This window comes from Lathyrus oleraceus, chromosome 6 (genome assembly GCF_024323335.1).
Source record: "Lathyrus oleraceus cultivar Zhongwan6 chromosome 6, CAAS_Psat_ZW6_1.0, whole genome shotgun sequence".
Taxonomy (NCBI): Eukaryota; Viridiplantae; Streptophyta; class Magnoliopsida; order Fabales; family Fabaceae; genus Lathyrus; species Lathyrus oleraceus.
Window position 1 is genome coordinate 387615795 of NC_066584.1, and position 23470 is coordinate 387639264.

Below are 23470 nucleotides of genomic sequence, written 5' to 3' on the forward strand. Positions count from 1 at the left end.
CTCACACGTGGCCGTCATATGTGAGATAAACCTTGAGATGTAATTCAAACGTCCAAGGAAACCTCTAACTTCTCGCTCGGTGCGTGGAGCAGGCATTTCTTGTATAGCTAGGACTTTGTCGGGGTCCACCTCAATTCCTCGTTGACTAACGATGATACCAAGCAACTTCCCTGAACGGACACCAAATGTGCATTTTGCAGGGTTTAATCATAATCTAAACTTTCTGAGGCGTTCAAACAACTTCTTCAGATGGTTCATATGATCTTCTTCATTCTGAGATTTAGCGATCATGTCGTCAACATAGACCTCTATCTCCTTGTGCATCATGTCATGGAAAAGAGTGACCATAGCTCTTTGGTAAGTTGCCATGGCATTTTTGAGACCGAAAGGCATTACCTTGTAGTAAAAAGTGCCCCAAGGGGTAAAACAAGTGGTCTTCTCCATGTCATCTGGTGCCATCTTAATTTGATTCTATCCATAAAATCCACCCATTAAGGAGAATGCAACAAAACTTGCAGTGTTGTTTACCAATGTATCAATGTGCGGTAGAGGGAAATCATCCTTTGGGCTAGCTTTGTTCAGATCCCTATAATCGTCACACATCCTCACCTTACCATCCTTCTTAGGCACAGGTACAACATTAGCTACCCATTATGGGTACTTCGCCCCTGCGAGGAAACCATCATCAAATTGTCGCTTGACTTCTTCACAAATCTTCAGAGCCATATCTGGTCTTGTTCTTCAGAGTTTTTGTTTTATTGGCGGGCAGTCTGACTGAAGTGGTAGCTTGTGTTCAACGATGTCGGTGTCCAGGCCTGTCATATCCTGGTATGACCATGCGAATACATCCACATATTCTTGTAGCAGCTTAACCAATCTCTCTTTGACGGTTGCCTCAAGTGTGGTACCGACTTTGACTTCTTTCTTCTCTTCCTCTGTGCCAAGGTTGATTGTTTCCACCAGTTCTTCATGTGACTGAAGGGCTTTGGACTCATGCTTGAGCAGCCTTGCCAATTTGTCAGGGATGTAACAATCTTCCTCACCCTCTTCTTCCACTTGGTAGATAGGGGAGTCAAAGTTATTAGAGGGAGTAAAGGCATTGGATTCAACGGGGTTATCATTTATTCTGCATGTTTGAATGATTGATTTTTTTTAGAAAAGTAAAAATAAAAGATGCATAAATGAAAAAAATTTGTTTGAAAAGATTTCCATTTTCTTAAGAGAAAGCAAAATAAATGAATAATAAGAATTTAACAAAATGTCTTTCATTCACTGATAATGATTATTTGAAAATGAAAAGGGGCCCTACAACATGATCAATTAGCCTTGGGCAGAGCTAAGGATTTGAAAGGAAAGAAACAATAATTATTACTTTGACAAAGGATAAATTTCGGGGATCTCAACCGCCTTCCAGTTGTTCAAAGTTATCTCACACCGGTAAACCAAGAAGGGCTCATCTTCATCTTAGGTCCTATTTCCAATTGCATTGACCTAATCTCCATGGATGAATCCTGCACTGAGGAATACTTCCTGGATGCTTCGAGTGTTGTCCTTTGCAGGTACCCGAGCTCCTTTCACAGCGGAAGGCACATATCCCATACCAAAGCGATCATGCTTCTCACGAACATCAATAAGCTGACCCCAACCTTCAGGGTTTCCTCCTTCAATGCTAGACTTTGTGTTTTTCAGAGAAGCGAAAGATGAACAAGCTTTCCCAACCGGGTCCTTCATCTCCACAAAAGTGGCATTGGCTATTTCAAGAGCTTGGTAAGAAGTTTCCAAAGCGTTCTCATCAGCCTCGATATATCTGAAGGATGACAGATGACTAACCACAAATTCCTCCTCTCCCGAAATGATGATTAATTAATTGTCCACCACAAACTTCATTCTTTGATGTAAAGTGGAGGTGACTGCCCCCGCAGCATGAATCCAAGGATGCCCCAATAAGCAGATATACATTGGATTAATATCCATGACTTGGAAATTAATCGGGAATACATGAGGGCCAATCAATATGGGCAGTTCAACCTCTCCAATCACGGTTCCCCTGGAACCATCAAAAGCTTTCACTATCAAGGCACTAGGCTTCATAGCTGGTCCTTGACAAGATAACTTTGCGAGTGTTCTCTTTGGCATAACATTTAAAGAAGATCCGATATCGACCAAAACTCTTGCCAAAGCATCATCTTTTCATTTTACCGGGATATGGAGAGCATGATTATGATTTTGTCCATCTTCAGGTAATTCTTCTCCACTAAAGCTTAAAGTATTGCAAATTGTGATGTTCGCAACCACCCCATCAAACTGGTCTACTGTTATGCTTTGTGTTACACGAGCTTGGGCAAGCACCTTCAACAAAGCCTCCCTATGGGCTTGGGAGTTTAATAGCAGAGACAAAATAGAAATCTTAGATGGTGTGTGATGTAGCTGGTCCACAACCTTGTAATCACTTCTCTTGATCAACTTCAAGAATTCAGCAACATCTTCAGATTGGACCACTTCGGGTTCTTTAGTGGGAGCTACAACTGTAGATTATTTGGTCGGCACTTGAGGAGTCACATTGAATTCAGACATATAGATTCGACCACTACGGGTCATTCTGCTCATTCCGGCAATATTGGTGACGTCATCACTCACAGCTTCTGTCACTTCAACATCTGCACTTCCTTCAACAACCTTGTCCATAGAGGTAACTCATACTTCCAAGGCACAACCTTGGTGCTCTCATATGGAAAAGGTGTGGGCATACATATCTCAATAGGGAACAGATGACTATTCGTAGGAACCACTCCACCACTCTAGTATGGGATTTTTAGTGGTTCAGGTAAATTGAAGCAAGGTTCAATTACCAACACATCTTCATTATATGTAATGCTGGAGATTTGAAGCACTCCTTTATTCATCAAGTCTTGAATATTATCTCGCACCGTTTGACATCCTTTTGGGTGTGCGGAACACTCTTCACAGTTGTCATGATGAATACTAATTAGGCCAGCTTCCACCAATCGGGCGTGGAATTCTGCTAAAGGAGTCTTAACATCGTCCACCTTCTCAACCATAACACCAACAGAGACATCTTCAATGGCGTTCACTGCAGGATCTCCATGGGGGGAAGAGGATTGTTCTTCACATTCGGTCCCATATCCTTAAAAGACAGGATCTTGTTGTCAATCAGCTCACGAACCCTATGCTTCAAAGCATAGAAACCCTATAGGTCATGCCCGGGGGCACCTTCATGAAAAGAACAGTGTGCATTAGGGTTGTACCATGGAGGCAGACGGTCAGGTGGAGGTCCCATAGGTCTGGGAACCACCAAACCCTTTTGCAACATGGAGGGATAAAGCTCAGTGTACGACATTGGAATTGGATTGAAGGTCGCCCTATCCCCTTGCCTCTTATTCTGGTTCTGAGCATTTTGCCTTGGAGATTGAGCTCTAGGCTGTTGATAGACCAGAGTTATGGGTGCTTGTTGATAAACTGGAGGAATCGCAGCACGTTGTTGCACTGGAGTTGGTCGATAAACCGGAGGCACTTGATAAGCCTGAGCAGGTTCTTGATTGAAAACGGGCGTCACAGCAGCTACGTACGGTTGTGGGGCATACTGAATGAGATACATGGGATGCTGATAGGGAAAGGGTTGTTGAACATACTGTTGTGGTGAATATTGTTGTTGTCTCCTCCTTGGAGGGGCTCTTCCTTGGCCAATAGTCACAACATTTGTTTCTCCTTCCTTCTTTTTGGGAAACCCTCCATAGATCTTCTTTGGATTAGCATTTGAAGTTCCAGCTACATCCGCAAGTTTTCCATTTCTTAAACCATATTCGACACGAGCCCCTATAGCAACAAGCTCTGATAATCCCAAGGAAGCACTTCGAACCATCTTCTCATAGAATTGGGGTTGGACAATGTCGATGAATAGTTCAGCCAAATCCTTTCCAGAAAGAGGTGGTTCAACTTGAGAAGCCAGTTCCCTCCATCTCTTAGCATATTCCTTGAAGGAATCCTTGTCATGCTGGAACATGCTTTGCAACTGCCTTTTATCAGGTGCCATGTCCATGTTATATTTGTAGTGTTTTATGAACGCGTTTGACAGGTCTTGTAAACATCTAATTCTATTCTGATCCAGACTTAAATACCACTTGGAAGGAGCCCCACTCAGACTATCTTGAAAACAATGGATCATCAACTTGTCGTCTTCCACGTGAGCAACCATTTTTCGGTAATACATGATGAGATGGCTCTTTGGGAAAGTATGCCCCTTGTATTTGTCGAAGTCTGGAGTTTTGAATTTGGCCGGAATCACCAACCCAAGTACATGGCACATTTCTTTGGCAGCAGATCCAAAGATGTGGTCTCCTTCTAATGCTTGGAACTTCTTCTCAAGGAGTTGTATGTTCTCCTTCACTTCTCTAAAATCTTCAAATCTTACTTCATCACCAACAACGGTTGAGTCGATAGTCTGATACATGTGATGTTGATCTTCAAAGTGCGGAATGTGCCTAACATAGGCAGCTGGTGGAGCAACGGTGTGGACGACTGGGCGTGCATCGATGTAGACCGGTAACGACACGGCTTGTTGGACAGATTGCCCCATGTCATGCACTACTTCCGCTCGAGGAATAAAGTCGTAAGGTAACCCATATGGAGGAAGGGTTGAAGGTAACAACCTCTAAAGTTGGACTTCAATTGCTGGGCCCGTGATCTTTGAAATCACGGTCGCTTGCGAAGCCTCAAATCTGAAGTTTAAAGCTTGTAGCATTTCTCTCATCTGGGACATACCCCCTTTGATCTCATCCAATTCAGCTCTAACTCGGGCGCTTTCTTGCTCTTGTTCAGCCATCCTTTGTCTTCCTTGGGCGTGAGTATTGTACGGGTGTTGAAGATTCAGCGTGAAACTGGAGGAAGAAAGGACGGAGTGAGACTCTATTTTGGAAATGTATGAATGCATGTATGGATGCATCTTGTTTGCAAAACTCTTGGTTAGTTTCAGTCATTCATTTTAGAAATGCCACGACATTTTTTCACAAGTATTTAAAGCAATAAAGTAATAAAACACAATAAAATGAATCCCAAAAGCGATTTTTCATTAATTTAGAACAAAGTTCAAATACAAACAAAGTGCTTATGGCTTATGGGCTTTCCGAACCGTAGCAAGGTCGGTAGTCAGCCCTTCCAACACCGCCTTACAAAATTTAATGAAATTAAAAGCTTGATGCGGGGTGTTCTCTGGACACATGCACCAATAAACTTCTTGCAATTTCTCAGGTAGCTCTTGCATGACGAAATTGGCGAATCTGGACAGCCTCAGAAATTTGCCTTTCCACTCAGTGTAAAGTCCTTGGAGGTCTTGAGTGATGCGCAAGTCTTCAGCCTTGGTCATCTCTATGTCCCTATAGAGGTTTCTCCAATATCTGCACTCACTCAACAACATCAGATAGGCAGTATCCTGATCCACACCTTCAAGTGCCTGGATCCTGGCATTGGCTTGTTCCAACTGATAGTTCAACCGTGTGCAAACTCTTTTCGACTCTTCAGTCCTTGACTTCTCACATTCTAAAGCATCCTTGTATTTCTGAATGGTATTCTCAAGTTCACGAGTACGAATCTCAGAAATCAGTCGTGCTTCCCTTTTCATTTCAAGGGTCAATTCCAGAGTCTTGTTGAGTTTTTGAACCCGGAGTAAAGCTCTATCCAACTCCTCCTCCTTCATCTTGAACATATATTTAGTACTGTAGAGTGCTTGTCCAAAATTTTCTCTCCTTGCCTCATACTCCCTAGCCCTTTTGTTGAAAATTTCGAGCTCTTTGTCCTTCTTCTATTGACCATCTTTCAAATTTCCATTCTCTACCGAGACTCGGCCGAGCTTAATCCTCAAGTCAGCATTCTCCAACTCCAGCTCCTTAATACGGGCATTAAGTTTCTCCACATCTTCAGGTAATATCGGTTCTGGCTCAGGAACCAACGGGTAGATAGAAGGATCAAATGGAAAAGGGAGTTTAACATCTAAACCCTCTCTCTTACCCAACAAGTATAAGGCTCTCGAGCAATGACATTTCTCTTACCCAATTCCTTACCTTTTCTGATAACTGCTTTCCATGACCTCTTGATCTTCTTCACCGTGGGGTGGTCTGCTTCAGCACTGTGTAAGATGAAAGGCTCTAAAGCTTTAGCTTTTGGAGGGCCATTCATAGGGTAACCATGCTGCCTTAAAGATAACACGGGGTTGTAGTTGATGCAACCCTTAGTTCCTATCAAAGGTACATTGGGGAAGTCTCCAATGTTGACAATAACATCCTCAGTTTCCCAATCCCTGATATACCACTTAACATGATTGGAGGTGAGAGAAGCTAACTTCTAAGAGGGCTTGAGTTCCTTTGAGACAAAAGGGCCTTCTTCGGGCATATGAGATCTAAACCAGGCATGCAACAGCTGCGCACAACATAAAATGGTAAATATTTGGGAAGAGAACTATCTCATATACCAACATAGCTAACACAACATAGAAAGCTTTCCAATTCCCATCCTTTTCCATCTTCTTAGCTTGATCTTCCAAGAACTTCCTAGAAAAATCATTGAAAGCTCCCTTCACATCCCAATTGTCCACGACTTCAGAAACTTTAAGACCCAAAGCCAATGTTATCCTCTTGGGAGGAATACCTTCATCAAACTTCAGAAATGGATTATGATCCTTCAAATTCTGGCCTACAATCCTCTCAAACTCTTCCAAGGTGGGAGTCAACTGGAAATCAGAGAATGTGAAACAATGTAGAGGTGGATCATAGAACTGAGCAATAGTCACCGCAGTCATCATGTCCATCTTCTCATTTAAGATGTCTAGAATTCTTCCATAGTCTTGCACAAAGCTGTTGAGTTTGATCGGTGTCACTTTGGCACTCAACTTTTGCAGGCTGGCAAGGTCCACATTCTTATATTTGAACTGAAAAGTGCTTCTTCTCTCGGGATTCATTTTGCTAACAAGTCTTGGATTCCTGAAACAATGCGAAACAAACTAAGAGTTTTGCTTTTTATGCGTATGCAATGAATGGATGGTTGCAATGTATTTTTTTTGGTACATGTTCAAAGGTCTGAGGTATGGATAAATTTGATTGCTTTCCAAAACGGGGTTCTTACCGGGTATGATCCAGGGTTTTGTTACAAAGGATCCCCAGAGTCATTGATTCGCAAGAATGTTTGACGCTTATGGAAAATGCTTTTTGGTCATCAACTCCATCAAGGGAATCTATTCTAGGTGAGATTCTCGTACCGACTCTTACGAAGTATTCACCTCCAGAGTCCGTACTACGCAACCATCGACTTTGATTCTAGACAGGGTACTCAGAGTCATGGATTCAAAATAATGTTTGACGCTTACGGTAAATACTTTCCGATCGTCAACTCCATCTAGAGAATCTATTCTGAGCGAGGTTCTCGTACCGATTCTTACAAAGCATTCACTTCGGGAATCCATACTATGCAACCATCCTTCCTAGTTAGCCAAAGGTTCAATGTTCTAAAAGGTTCTTAGAGTCACAGATCCCTTTGAAATATTGAAGCTTACGAAGTATTCACCTCGGGCGATAATATTTGCAAAAGGATCTACTCTAAGTGAGGTTCTCATACCGACTCTTACGAAGTACTCACCTCGGGAGTCTGTACTACTCAACCATCTTCCTATCTTATGTTTTTTTCACTCTAGACTCGGGTGTAGAGCCTTTCCCACATGGTTTGCAATCAGAATACTCAAATACCAACAATCACAAAGGAACCAATATACAACAGATATATCAATATAACAATAAACATAACATAAGAAATACATAAAAGCCACACAAGTAAACAAACAAAGGCACACAAACGTCCTAACTAGGCTTGACTCACTTAAGGAACGACGTCCCCAGCAGAGTCGCCATCTGCCGTACCTCGGAAAAAATGAGAACACGACCTAGCGATGTGCAATCGCACGCTCGCAATGATGAACTAAACAGAGTCACCACCGAACTTTATTTATTCCTAAAAGGAAAAGGGGAATATCGATAAAACCCAAGAAAGAACGACAATGATTATGGTCGTCGCAACCAAATCAGGGTTCGGGAGTCGATTATGCAAGGGGAAGGTATTAGCACCCCTTGTAACACCCCTTTTTCTACCCCAAAATACTTAACATATAATCAGAGTAAATAAGCACGCATATAAACAAAAGGGCGTCACATCGACGTTTTCAAAAACTAAGAGCCTTCAAAAACCAACATCATTCATCATCAATATACAATACACCTGGTCATTTAAAATAACACATTTCAATTATCATGAATATTCAAGCATATGCGTTCGCAGCGGAAAATAACGAATATCCATGCATTTCATCAAATGATCCATGTCCCATACCATGATCATCTCTCAATAATCTCTTCAATTAAACATGTTCACAATTAATAACATAAAACATATCCAAATCAGATATGAGTTCCATACTACCAATCTACCCAGTGTTACATGACCAGAGCATTGACTCACTACTTAGTCTCTAAACGAAGTACCGCAGCTCTCCAGCTAATCTCGAGTGAGCTACCGTCCACTTACTTCAGCGATACTACTCCTGAGTATCTGCGCGATACCCATGTAAAGGTAACATTCAAACAGAAAGGGTGAGAATTCAAATCATTATGAAGAAGTATTAATCAAGCACAATGATTAAATCAACAATTAAAGGAATTCGTCACACTTCATATAACCATGTAAAGAATATTAAACAACATTTATTTCACATGTTTTCAAGCACACATAAAAACTCAAGGAGTATAATATTCAAATCCAATAGTATATTCCTAAAAATACACATAACGACAATTATCACATAATCACATAATTTGCCAAGTTATATATCCAAACATCACCAAATTCAATTACCATATCTCATACACACATCACAATCACAACAATGCAAACATTGAACTATCACATGACTCTAATGTGACTCAATGCAAGACACGTGACTCTATGCATGTGGTACCATAACGTGAACCCAACGTTTCACCGCTTTTCGATTCAATATCTAGAATCCAAGCCACCACGTCTATTTCCAATTAAGGATCAACGTCTATTTACCACGCCGTTTTCCAATTAAGGATCAACGTCTATTTACCACGCCTATTTCCAATTAAGGATCAACGTCTGCTACGCCTATTTCCAATTAAGGATCAACGTCTATTTACCACACCTATTTCCAATTAAGGATCAACGTCTGCTACGCCTATTTCCAATTAAGGATCAACGTCTGCTATGCCTATTTCCAATTAAGGATCAACGTCTAATACCATGTGAACCCACAGTTTCACCGCTTCCACAATGAAGCCGACCATGCTATGAATGAATGTACAAATACCAATACATATGCAATTAAGATCATCTCTACCATCTTAACATTCCACATATCACCATAATTCAATTTTATGAATCATACAACAATGGTACATATACACATTCATAACAATATATCATTCACAATCCACCAATGGTACATATACACATTCATAACAATATATCATTCACAATCCACCAATGGTACATAAACACATTCATAACAATATATCATTCACAATCCACCAATGGTACATATACACATTCATAACAATATATCATTCACAATCCACCAATGGTACATATAAACATTCATAACAATATATCATTCACAATCCAACAATGGTACATATACACATTCATAACAGTATATCAATCATAAATATAGGCTAATTATCAACTACACACACTTAGATTGCATTTCAAAATAAATACAGCATTTAAAATCTCAATTTTTCCCTTTTCAAACAGTGGTAACCAGTTAACGCTCGGTGAGTAACCCGTTACTCAGTTTAACAGAATGCAGATTTTTAAGCAAGTAACCGGTTAACGCTCGGTGAGTAACCCGTTACTCAGTTTAACAGAATGTAGATTTTTAAGCAAGTAACCGGTTAACGCTCGGTGAGTAACCGGTTACTGTAAAACAGCATGCAGAATTTTATGCGTTTTTCATCGTTGGAGGACTTCCGGACCTCGGATTTCGATTCCGTAAAAAGCTACACGTTCAGAAAATTATAACTCATACAATACTCTAAGTATATAACATTAATTTTTAGTTTTAACTCAATCAAATCACCACAAATCGAGAATATTCATCAAGACCTAACAATTCCAAAACCATGCAAAATTAGGGATTTTAACCTAAACATACATCTACCCATTGACCCGATCATACTAACCCATAATAATAAGGATTCCCCCCTTACCTCTTCAATTTTTTGGAAACCCTAGCTCTTCTCTTTACTTTTCCTCTCCTCTTTCTCTATTGCCTTCAATGATCAAATGAATCCTAATTCTCGCTCTCCTCACCTCTTACTATTTATATTAGTATTCTATTTGGGCTTAAGCCATTATACTTCTAATTTAATTAATAGGCCCAATAAGACCTAATATTTAAATATCTCTATTTAATTCAAATAAATTAAACTAACACCATATATCCATCAAGTTAATTAATTCAATTATTCATGATATCTCCTATCAACTAAATAATTAATTAACACTCCACGTAAGTAATAATAGTATAATAAATAAATACTAAAAATTGGGTTGTTACAACTCTCCCCCACTTAAAAGATTTTCGTCCTCGAAAATTCACCTCAAACGAACAACTCCGGATACGATTCCCTAATCTTATCCTCGAGTTCCTAAGTAATATTGTCATTGGTGACTCCGCCCCATATCACTTCCACCAAAGCAATTTCCTTACCACGAAGCTTCTTCACTTCTCGATCTTCTCTAATCTCGTCAAGAATGCCACATGTCAGCTTCAACATACCCAGCTTAACACACAAAGACGTCGCTTCACAAACCAATCTTCCTTAGCACCAACCTCAGGAAAAATAACCGTCTTCTCGAAACAATTGATATACACCCGATTAACTTATAACCAACACCATCCTCGAATACAACCTCTCTTCGGGTTCAGGAAAAGTACAACATTCTCAAAACAGGTTAACTAGCCAACACTGCACTCTTGTAGGCACAATACAATGTTCAAGCTCGATACAATTGGAACATCCAAGATAAGCAGACGCTTCTCCCCCACTTATTTCATTCCCAACCTGCCAATGGAAAATAAAACAAGCATCGACAGTGTTCTCACACACATGTCGCATACTAGGGAACACCATAATTAAACAACCTGGCCGGACGGACCAACCAGACAAGCAGTATCGATCGTGTTAGATACACGAATCAAATACAACAGGATTGAAAACCCTAACGACTATTGACCAACTGATCAACCAGGCTCTGATACCACTTATGTAACACCCCTTTTTCTACCCCAAAATACTTAACATATAATCAGAGTAAATAAGCACGCATATAAACAAAAGGGCGTCACATCGACGTTTTCAAAAACTAAGAGCTTTCAAAAACCAACATCATTCATCATCAATATACAATACACCTGGTCATTTAAAATAACACATTTCAATTATCATGAATATTCAAGCATATGCGTTCGCAACGGAAAATAACAAATATCCATGCATTTCATCAAATGATCCATGTCCCATACCATGATCATCTCTCAATAATCTCTTCAATTAAACATGTTCACAATTAATAACATAAAACGTATCCAAATCAGATATGAGTTCCATACTACCAATCTACCAAGTGTTACATGACCAGAGCATTGACTCACTACTTAGTCTCTAAACGAAGTACCGCAGCTCTCCAGCTAATCTCGAGTGAGCTACCGTCCACTTACGTCAGCGATACTACTCCTGAGTATCTGCGCGATACCCATGTAAAGGTAACATTCAAACAGAAAGGGTGAGAATTCAAATCATTATGAAGAAGTATTAATCAAGCACAATGATTAAATCAACAATTAAAGGAATTCGTCACACTTCATATAACCATGTAAATAATATTAAACAACATTTATTTCACATGTTTTCAATCACACATTAAAACTCAAGGAGTATAATATTCAAATCCAATAGTATATTACCAAAAATACACATAACGATAATTATCACATAATCACATAATTTGCCAAGTTATATATCCAAACATCACCAAATTCAATTACCATATCTCATACACACATCACAATCACAACAATGCAACCATTCAACTATCACATGAATCTAATGTGACTCAATGCAAGACATGTGACTCTATGCATGTGGTACCATAATGTGAACCCAACGTTTCACCGCTTTCCGATTCAATATCTAGAATCCAAGCCACCACGTCTATTTCCAATTAAGGATCAACGTTTGCTACGCCTATTTCCAATTAAGGATCAACGTCTATTTACCACGCCTATTTCCAATTAAGGATCAACGTCTGCTACGCCTATTTCCAATTAAGGATCAACGTCTATTTACCACGCCTATTTCCAATTAAGGATCAACGTCTGCTACGCCTATTTCCAATTAAGGATCAACGTCTAATACCATGTGAACCCACAGTTTCACCGCTTCCACAATGAATCCGACCATGCCATGAATGAATGTACAAATACCAATACATATGCAATTAAGATCATCTCTACCATCTTAACATTCCACATATCACCATAATTCAACTTTATGAATCATACACCAATGGTACATATACACATTCATAACAATATATCATTCACAATCCACTAATGGTACATATACACATTCATAACAATATATCATTCACAATCCACCAAGGGTAAATAAACACATTCATAACAATATATCATTCACAATCCACCAATGGTACATATACACATTCATAACAATATATCATTCACAATCCACCAATGGTTTATATAAACATTCATAACAATATATCATTCACAATTCAACAATGGTACATATACACATTCATAACAGTATATCATTCACAAATATAGGCTAATTATCAACTACACACACTTAGATTGCATTTCAAAATAAATACAGCATTTAAAATCTCAATTTTTCCCTTTTCAAACAGTGGTAACCGGTTAACGCTCGGTGAGTAACCCGTTACTCGGTTTAACAGAATGCAGATTTTTAAGCAAGTAACCGGTTAACGCTCGGTGAGTAGCCCGTTTTTTCAGTTAAACAGAATGCAGATTTTTAAGCAAGTAACCGGTTAACGCTCGGTGAGTAACCGGTTACTGTAAAACAGCATGCAAAATTTTCTGCGTTTTTCATCGTTGGAGGACTTCCGGACCTCCGATTTCGATTCCGTAAAAAGCTACACGTTCAGAAAATTATAACTCATACAATACTCTAAGTATATAACATTAATTTACAGTTTTAACTCAATCAAATCACCACAAATCGAGAATATTCATCAAGACCTAACAATTCCAAAACCATGCAAAATTAGGGATTTTAACCTAAACATACATCTACCCATTGACCCGATCATACTAACCCATAATAATAAGGATTCCCCCCTTACCTCTTCAATTTTCTGGAAACCCTAGCTCTTCTCTTTACTTTTCCTCTCTTCTTTCTCTATTGCCTCCAATGATCAAAGGAATCCTAATTCTCACTCTCCTCACCTCTCACTATTTATATTAGTATTCTATTTGGGCTTAAGTCATTATACTTCTAATTTAATTAATAGGCCCAATAAGACCTAATATTTAAATATCTCTATTTAATTCAAATAAATTAAACTAACACCATATATCCATCAACTTAATTAATTCAATTATTCATGATATCTCCTATCAACTAAATAATTAATTAACACTCCACGTAAGTAGTAATAGTATAATAAATAAATACTAAAAATTGGGTTGTTACACCCCTCGCGTTCGTTGTACTCAACGGGAACCGTTAGGTTAGTTGTGTGCGTTAGTGTTAGTTTGAAATGTTAGGCTTTTCAAGTTATTAGGTGGGAAAGAAAGAATAGAAGAGAGAAGAATATTTTTGGATTTTTGACGAAGGACTAAACCTAAGTTTTTTATTAGTGGGCCTGACAAGATTTACAAATCCCGCTCCTACGTATCTCAATAGAGAACTCAAGGCTTACGTAGTTCTGGGTAGAAAATGTTTGTTTATTGGTTGATTTTAGCGAAAGCTACTTTGTGTTAATCGACGAAAACATTGTTGGACTACCCAAAACAGGTGGAGAAACATTGTCTTGCATTGTTTTGAAACAAAGTACCTTTCGTTTGAGAAAGGGTTTGAAGGGTCAATCGCACGGCGGCGAGAAAAGAGTTGATTGGTTTGATGTGTTTTGAGTAATGGTGAGAACTTGGATGAGCGAGATATCCATCTCGAATCCTAGTCTCAAGAGTGTGTGGTATCCACCATGTTCCATTTCCATCTTATTTGTGAAAGTATTTAATAAGAATTAAGTGTCTTTGAATTTGATTGAGAAAGGGTTTGACGAAACCGCGTAGATGATTTTGAATAATGGCGAGAGCTAAGATAGGCGAGACATCCATCTCGAATCTTAGTCTCAGGAGTGTGTGGTATCCACCACGTTCCACTTCCATCTTTATTGAAAAGGTCTTAAATATGAACTAAGTTTTTTTTGAGTTTTTATTGTGAAAGCGGCTTGACGTTGGATCAAGCATTTGATGAGTGATTGAGAAAGATTTGAAATGAAGTGGTTTAAAATAAAGGGAATGGGTAGAGATGGATGGATAGAAATGGGTGGATTTGAGAAAAATATACCCGACGTTGGATCGAGTTTTTTTTTTTGATCTTTTGGAAATGGTTGATTTTATTCTTGCGTTAGTAGCTAACTAAATAGTCAAGTAAGAAAAAAAATAAAACAGTAAAAATTATTACACATCAGGGGAGTGGGGGTACATTTTATCGAATGGGGATTCAAAGTAATTAAATAATTAAATCGGGCTCAATTAACAAACAAGCGATACATGAGTGTAGGTGCAAAAGAAACCGTCTCATTGTAAGAAAGCCCAAGAGTAAGCTGTGTGAGGTTGACGGTGATGCTTAAAAGCAATCGGCTTACAAAGGTGTGGAGATGGGGAAATTACAACTAAGTACTGTGCTCAAAACTGGTTTATGTATCATGTCAAGCAGTGGATGATCATGTGCGGTAAATCGAAAAGCGGTGAAATTCTATTGCTATATCGATAAAATAATCATGGATAAACAACATAAGGACGGTTGAATCCATAAATTAAAATCGATACTTTATTGAAAAAATAAAAAAAGGGTAAACATTAAAAATAATAGATATCAGAGAAATTAGAATAAAACATAAACATGAGAATGAACAAAAGAAATTTAAATGCTAAAAAAACAAAATGCCGCATGTGGGTATTGAATCCGCTACTAAGGGGGAAATGAACCCACTCCATCTCCGCCTGGCCACGAGTTACTTGCTTGTTAGGCTAGGAACAACAATTGTACATAAACGGAGTCGAAACCCACTTGCCAAAAAAAACACCAAAAACGAACATGGGCCACCGGACCTGGATAACTTAAAAACCCAACAGTCCCTTGGATTGTCTGGACTTGGGTTAATGAAAATCCAGACTCAAAAACCAGCCCAAACGCGGAACTAAAGGGAGACCAAGAGGGAATAACCCTAGCCGCGTGGTTGTTGGGTAGAGGAACAAACGGCGTTTAATGCTAGCATAAGCTGACATCACTTATGAAAATGAAAAAAAGTTGCGGAAGTGAAAAGCCATAACAGCTTTTAATGGCACCGTACCCAACTTCCAACAAAAAACTTTATTGTATTAAACATCAATTAAAAGGAATATTTTTATATATTTTTTTTAAAAGCATATTCTACTCACAAAGAGGAACAGACGGTCATAGAGAGAGCAAAAACAACAAAACATGAGGGAAACCCAAAGTGAATCCAAAACGCATAAAAAGTAGGAGAATTGTTATGGAGTGTGAATCAAAGAAAACGAATGGCAAGAAAGATTAACAGAAGGAAGATGATGTTTACCTATTCACAAAGAGGTCAGCGGCGATGGAAAGAGCGATTTTGGATCCTCCTTCAGAATGTTAGCTATTTCGGCAACTCAACTTCGACTTGCGTGGATCCTCCGGCGGTGTCCCAATGAGGCATTCGTACTTTCTCTGAGGAAAGGTACAAATTCTAGCTTATCTCCTTCTTCTCTTTCTTTGATTTCGTTAGGGTTTTGATGTTCTCGCCTTCTCGCCGTCGAAAAGAATTCTTAGGGTTTTTTTTATTTCGAAACCCTCTTATATATGATTAACAATTCCCTCTTTCTGTTGTTAGCTTCTCCGGAGTGGTGGAACGCAATTCGTACGGAAGATTCTTAGGGAATATTTTGTCCTTTTTCAGCTTGTGGTCCCTCATCTACTCCTCATTTTACCCTTTTACTGCTTGGTAAGAAATTAAACACTGCTTGTGAATTGAGGTAGAGTCATAAACTACCTTACTGATGATAATTCCTTCTCTACAACCCAGATTTTCACTGCTTTGTTACGTGAACCTGTTGTAAATTCGTGGCCATATGGGTTCCATGAACATGACCAGATATTCTCTTGTGTCCTTCCTGCCTCGTAAGAAGACTATAACTAATTTCACCGGTTCCTGTTCTTGTGATTGTAAAAATGGAGAACTGACGATACCTTGAGACAGTCAAAAGAAAATTATCAACGTGTGAGAATTCCATCCGCGTTACTGTTAAACTGTGGGATTGCAAACAACCAACTGCCTTCCATGAACCAACCTGCCAAAGCCATACCTCTCATATAAAGAAGCAAGCTTGGCTTTGGCCTCTGCGGCTCTCTTCTTGTCTTCAGGTAACATTGGAAGTGTAAATGGATCTTTATAATCAGATGCGTATGCTAGAGTCAAAGTAGGGTCAAGGCAGTTCATTAATATAGCAAAAAACAACATCCTACTAATTACTGGGTGGACAAGGAGAGAACCAAGCTTCTCTCCAAGATCAGTGAGTGTTTCATCAGTTGACAACGCCCCAATATCACGAAGGACTTTAATAGCATTATGTATGGACTCAGAAACGGGTGGATCTAATGTCTTGGCAAGAAACACTTCTATTTTGCTGCTTGAATCAAGCATATTTACCTGCATGCATAACTCCTCGATAGGCATTCTCTTAAGTTCTGGAATCTGAAAGTCTGGCAATGCAGCTGCTCGAAGCTTCGAATACAAATGATAACAAACTCAAGGTTGACAATGGTCAGCACACCCTGTAAGACCCCAATTTTAACCCTAAGATCTCTCATGCAATTTCATCATAAGCATTAGCATTGGGATCCCTTGGTATCCTCCTTACCCCTCTTTCATTGGGTTTGTTTTGGGAGAGATCACCAAGCATTATGTGATTGTATCATACTTGTATATTATCATTTTTACTAACCAAAATACCAAAAATATGTCTTTGTAGTTGCCTAACTCTTTTGTAGGTAGGGCATGATCTCCATTGATCTATCAAGTTCATATCTAGGGTTTAAGACCCTCATGAAAAAGAGCACAACCATGAATTGATCAAATAATGGTTATGAGCATCATGTATTAGTTCCATTGATTCCTACATGTTATATTGATCAAGTTTTCTTCAAGAGTTTGAGGGTGATTTGCCTTGGAAACCCTAGTTTGACTAGGTATCTTGAGTAACTTCTCCAACAAGCTATCTCACCAATTGATAAAATATCTCAAGGGACACTTAAAAACTCATCATCTTATGCATATATGATCTACCATGAGCCAAGAAAGTCAAGAGAATTGAAGGTTAGCAAGTTAGTTGATGGTGGTTGGCCAGGTGAATTCATCTGATCAAAACTGGGTCTCCCTAGACCCCATCTCCTACAATTTTCACCATATGAAACTGATTCCAAGAGAAACTTTACTCTAAATTACATTCAAAATAACTTTCATGTTGAGACCTAGAGCTAGTTTTGCTTGGAAAACAATTTTATATGTTGAAACATTATAGGTCATTTTGTCTAAACCCTAATTTGAAAGTCAACTTCCCAAGGCCATAACTTGCTCAATTTTTATGATATGAATGATTTCAAAGTTTCACAATCAAATTCAAGATGTCTACTTCAACCTTTATGTTTGTAGTGGAAGCAAATTCAACTGTTATGAGCATGTGATATGAGGTTACATTATAGGTCATTTTTGACCTATACCTTTGAACAAGTGATTTTTCCAAACTTCAAAAATGCATACCTCTATCATTCCAAATCCAAATGACATGAAGTTGGTAACCATTTTAAAGGTATTTGAAAGAGATACAACTTTGATGAAGACACATTTTTCATTTGAAGCTCACATGAAAAGTTAAGCAAGGTGGAATATTGAGATATGTGGCTTGACACTTAGAAAAAATTTCAACATGTTGAAATTTCCAAACTTCCATCTCAAAATTCTCCATATTCCAAGCTCCAAATGAAAAAGTGTTGAACATAAAATTTGTTCCCCTTGATCCAAGCTTTTCGAAAAACCCAAGTTCATGCATTTTGGATGAGGTTTGCTAGGTCTGCGGATGGCTTTAACATAGCTGCATCTTTGGAAAAAATCAAGCTTCAAAACTCCAGTTCCCTTTGCCTTGCCAATCAAACTTCCATTCAGACTTCATTTGGAATGATTTTGGACCTTTTTGCATTGTATCATGGGCCTGCACATGCCCATGCACTCGTGCCATCAACATTGCTAAAATTGGACAAAATTTTGAAGTGTGCAAATATCATTCATTCATGCTATAAATACATGCTCTCTATGCTCATTTGAATCACACCTTGCGCGCCAGCTTTGCCCCCCATTGAAACCCTCACATTCTATAGGAAAACCTAATAAATTTCAACTTGAAATTTGAGTTTGATTCTCAACTGTTGGAGATTCAAAAACTCCAGGATCCAAAGCCTTGCAACCTCTCTAATCACTTCTTATTAGCTTCTCAAGTGTGATCAGATCGTGTTTGGAGCAAGCAACATCAAGAACTGCATAGCATTGAAGGTAATTTTCAGAAAACTTCACCTCTTCGATTCTCTCTTAATTCTACTCAACTCTCTTGGATCTTTGGTTGTCTGAAGTCCTATCAATGTAGGCAAGAAGATTGAGTTGCTTAGAGGTCAAACCGAAGCAACTCAGTTGATACACCTCAAAATTCAACTCCTCATATCTTTCTATATATGTGGAGTTAGTTAAAATTGAGGTCAGATTCGTGCTCTACGCCATTTTTTCTTTCAGATCATGTCCTCCTTTTTTATTCTGGTGATGGTTGAAGGTGGACCATTCCGATGAGGTCTACTGGAGAAGAAGACCAGAGTTATAGCTCCGGTCGTGTGTTGGCACGTCTCTAACCATAGGATCCTTTTCAAATGATTTAATCTCGCGCGTTGGTTTTTATTACCATCCATGTGGCGCATTGACTTAAGTTCACGGTGGAAAGCACGCTGAGGACCACTTGATATGCCACCTCAATTAATGAGGGAGATCAAGTGGTCCACGTTTTTTGCTATTTTCTGATTTTCATTTTAATCCTTTTATTTTCATTAATTCATATTAATTTTAATATTGATCCAAAAAATATGAGAGTTTCACCAAATAATTTCAAATAATTTCCTCTTTCATGTTCTGAATTAAAATTATTTTTTGGATTATTATTAATATTTTTCATGATTTAATTGATTTTGTGATTATTTTTAATTGTTTAAAAATACTTTTAAGTCTTTAAAAATTCTGAAATTTTTTCTCCAAGGTCCTTTGACCTTGTTTGACCTATGATAAATCTCATGGCCATTTCTTTGGTGTTTTGATGAGGTTTTAGGAATTTGAAAAACTATATTTAATTTAAATGCCTTATTTTAGTATTTTTAATTTGAATAAATGTCAAATAATTTTGTTGACCAATTGTGATGACTTGTTTGAGTTTGACTCTTGTTGTTGGGCCTTGGTCAAGGTTGATTTGACTTTGTCAAGTTAATATCATTGGATTTAGGGGATTGATGGAATGTACATTCCATCTCCCAAAATGAATGGATGATATTAATTTGGTAAAAGTCCTCCTTTGACCAATTTGAGTTTTGATCCATTCCCCTCCCTCTTCATCTCATTGCCCTTCTTTATGCATCCATCTCATTTGGCCTATGATATCTCAAAGTCCTAAGGCTAGTTGATTGAAAAATCAATATAAGTATGGATGAGATTAGGCCACCTCTTTTTCATATTATTTTTGTGTGTGGTATGTTTCATGAGCATAGTCCATTATACTATGTCTCTAACATGCATTAACACTAAAATTCTATTGTCCGACCTCAAATAGTTGTGACTTCTACATAAGTCCAATTACGATTGCTTAACATAGCGCTAAATTTGTGACACAAAAGGCATAGTATTCTAGTTAGTGAGATTGTAAGTCTCCCCTCTTTCATGGTATTGTGTGGAAACTTGGCCTTTTTTCCTTCCTTCGGAAGATGTCTTGGCTCAAGGATCCATGATTGTGATAAGTGGGTTGAGTGTTCTCCAAAGAATGTCTTAAAAATGAAAAGTAAAAGTAAAACAATACTAACTTCTAACTCATTAACAACTAACTTTTAATTTCAAGTCATTTACTTTAATGTCATTTAATTTTAGCCTTTATTCATTTGCCATTATTCATACCATTCTAATTGTTTATATTTATGAAATTTTCACTTTGTTCATTTGGACCATATTGTGTGATATATCTTGTTTGTGTATACTTTGCTTGTTTGTGTGGTCTTTGACCATTAATGTACATAATAACAACAAAAACCCTAAAAAACTTTTGTGTGGACTGTTGGCTTGATCTTGGACAAATGGACTTAGAACTTAGGCAACATTCCTATGCTAAAGGACTTGGCCAATGCCAACTTTCTGTGAAACCAAGTGCTTGCAATTTGAAACTTCATCTGATACATCATTCAAGATCCCTCTGAGTTCATCTGCAACATGATCATTGTGAAGCTATTATTTTGAACCTGTGACTTGTGGAATTCATCTGCTACATGGGCTAATTTTGAAGAAGATCGTGAATGGATAAAGCTTGGATGTGGCTATCTTTATTTGATGCCTTTGCTCTTCAAGATAATATAGTTGTGCATTTGTGTGTTGCTTGATTCTAAATGTCCAAGGGAAATCTGGGTTTCTATTGTCATCCTTGTCTATTGGATTGCTACCCTTTGGTCAGATCTTTTCAACTCTCAACTTTTAATTTTGTGCATAGGATTAGTCTCTTCATCTTCTCCCCATTTCTTTAATTTCAAAATCTCTCCCTCCCTTTTCAAAATCTTCTTTGATTGAACTTATTTTGTTCTAAACTTTGACCACTTTGCAAAAAGATAGAAACTTTGGCCTTATGCCATTACATTTTCAAACTTCTTTTCTTAAATCAAATTTGTAAATAAACTTAACTATACTTGACTTAAACTTTCAAAAAAATCCAAAAAGAACTAACTCATTCAAACCATTTTTAGGCCTTTTATGCCTTTCAAACTTAATTTTTGTTAAAAGCAATGCATCCACTTTGAAATTTGTATCACGAACTATGAGGTTTTGATCCCTCATTTTCATGTTGGTACGTAGGCACAAGTCCGAAGTTCTTGTCAAACACAAAAATATAATTAATGAATTCTTTTCTCATCCCCCCATTCTATTTGCTTGTAAACATCATTTTGTACCAAATACATATGCACACAAAAAGGGCTCCCTAAGAGTACCTAAGACACTTTGGGTGCTAACACCTTCCCTCTGTGTAACCGACCCCCTTACTTGTAATATCTGACATTTTATTAGTTTTGATTTGAAAACTTCTTACCTTTGGGTTTTGTTCGTACTTTTTCCCTTTTCCCTTGGAAACAATAAAAGCGCGGTGGCGACTCTTGTTATCTGATGTCTAGCTTACCCATAACTTGATGATCATGAATTTACCGCTAGACACCTCTCTCGTTGCTTAGCATTGGCTTTTGAAATCAAAGATGATTGAAGAGTTGACACATTATTATAAGGATCATAACTCTTTTACTTCATTCGTCCAAAGTCTATGACATACACTATATCATTAATGGTGACAGCTGTTTCAGCAATATTAGTTGACAGAACAAGTTTGCGGCACCCGGGAGGTGGGTGCTTAAAAAACTTATTTTGCTCCAGGGATGAAACCATTGAATGCAGAGATATGACCACAAATTTCAAAGGATTCTTGAAAAAAGAGGATGCAAGCAATTTTTCACGCGCTTTGTTTATATCATCCCATTTTGCAAGAAAAACAAGGATTCCTCCATCTTTTGAATCAGAACATATTTTTCTTATCAGCTGCTCTATCAGAACAACATCAACAAGTTCAAGTTTGACTATTTCAAGATATTTATTAAGTAAATTCTGCTCATCAGTGGAGTTGGAACCATCCAAGTGCTTTTTTATTATTTCAGCTGCTTCTGGTTGGTTCTCTCATTCTGCAACCTCGAGTGCACTTGTTCTATCTTTTGCCTTTAAATTGCAATCTGCCCCAAAAGATAAGAGCATGCACATTTCACCAACTCTACCTCTTCCAGCAAACACCATTAACGGTGTAAGACCGGTTAAAGAATGTTGGTAATTAAAGAGTTATGGGGTTACTTCAGAAGAAACCAACTCTAACAGTAGGTCCCACTCATCATTAGACCAAGCCAAATTAATAGCTTCATCAAAAGAATGCTTGTGTTCTTCACTTAGGTTGTGATTGTTTGTTGGAATACTAAATGTGGAACTATCACCCTTGTTTGATTTTACAGTAGAAAGTACATCTTCCCAAAATATTCTCACAAATCCCGATAACCTGATGGTTTGATTGAGATTCCCATGTTATTTGCTTCCTTCTTATATTCTAAGATTTAATGTGTTTGGTGGTTTGAACTGAACTGTTATTGCAGGAGAAAATCGCGATGTGTTGAGTTCTAGTTGAGGTCTGCAAGCACAATGATTGGTTTAGGAATTAAACCGGCGTCGACGTGATATCGTGTAACCGTTTATCATTGATTAGCATTCCATTTAACTTATCAATTACATTCTTTGCAAATTCAACATTCTTAAATTGGGCAAAGTCAAAGCCTTTAGACTGGCCAGAACCAACGGTAGCCATTTTGCAAAACAGAATGTGTCCAACAGTAGAAAAAGTGTCATACAAAGCCTTGGAATCAATTGTCTTGTCCAAATTCTTGATAAAATATTTGCGTTTGGAGCAGAAATGTTATTCGAAGGTGCTGACACAGCCTGCTGAACCTGAATCTTTGGTCTTGAGAATTAGAGATGCAATAAGGTTAGCATGAGCAAAATTTGACTCTGCATTGTACTTGATAAAGTCGCCAGTGGCAGCATCAAAAGCAACACCCGATCCAGCAGAAACCAAATTAAATCTAAGCACAACAGCGATGTTAACAACAGGACCTGCTGTTACTTCAGTATTTAACTTCACTGCAGTAGCTTCAACATATTGGATTTAACTTGTTGAATGGTCTGGGTGGATCAAAAT

The 23470-nt window shown here is 38.1% G+C and overlaps 1 protein-coding gene and 1 pseudogene across 1 annotated transcript; both read right to left on the bottom strand.

Moving 5' to 3' along the window:
• Positions 1-2798: 2798 nt before the first annotated feature.
• LOC127095793 (uncharacterized) lies at positions 2799-4594 on the bottom strand. The gene is made up of 2 exons (XM_051034432.1): positions 3232-4594; positions 2799-3145 (listed from the first exon to the last, which is right to left on the bottom strand). The coding sequence occupies exons 1-2, from the start codon at positions 4592-4594 to the stop codon at positions 2799-2801; spliced, it is 1710 nt and encodes a 569-aa protein (XP_050890389.1).
• A 1221-nt stretch (positions 4595-5815) lies between these two features.
• On the bottom strand, positions 5816-23080 carry LOC127095794 (DExH-box ATP-dependent RNA helicase DExH6-like; annotated as a pseudogene).
• Between the last annotated feature and the right edge of the window lie 390 nt (positions 23081-23470).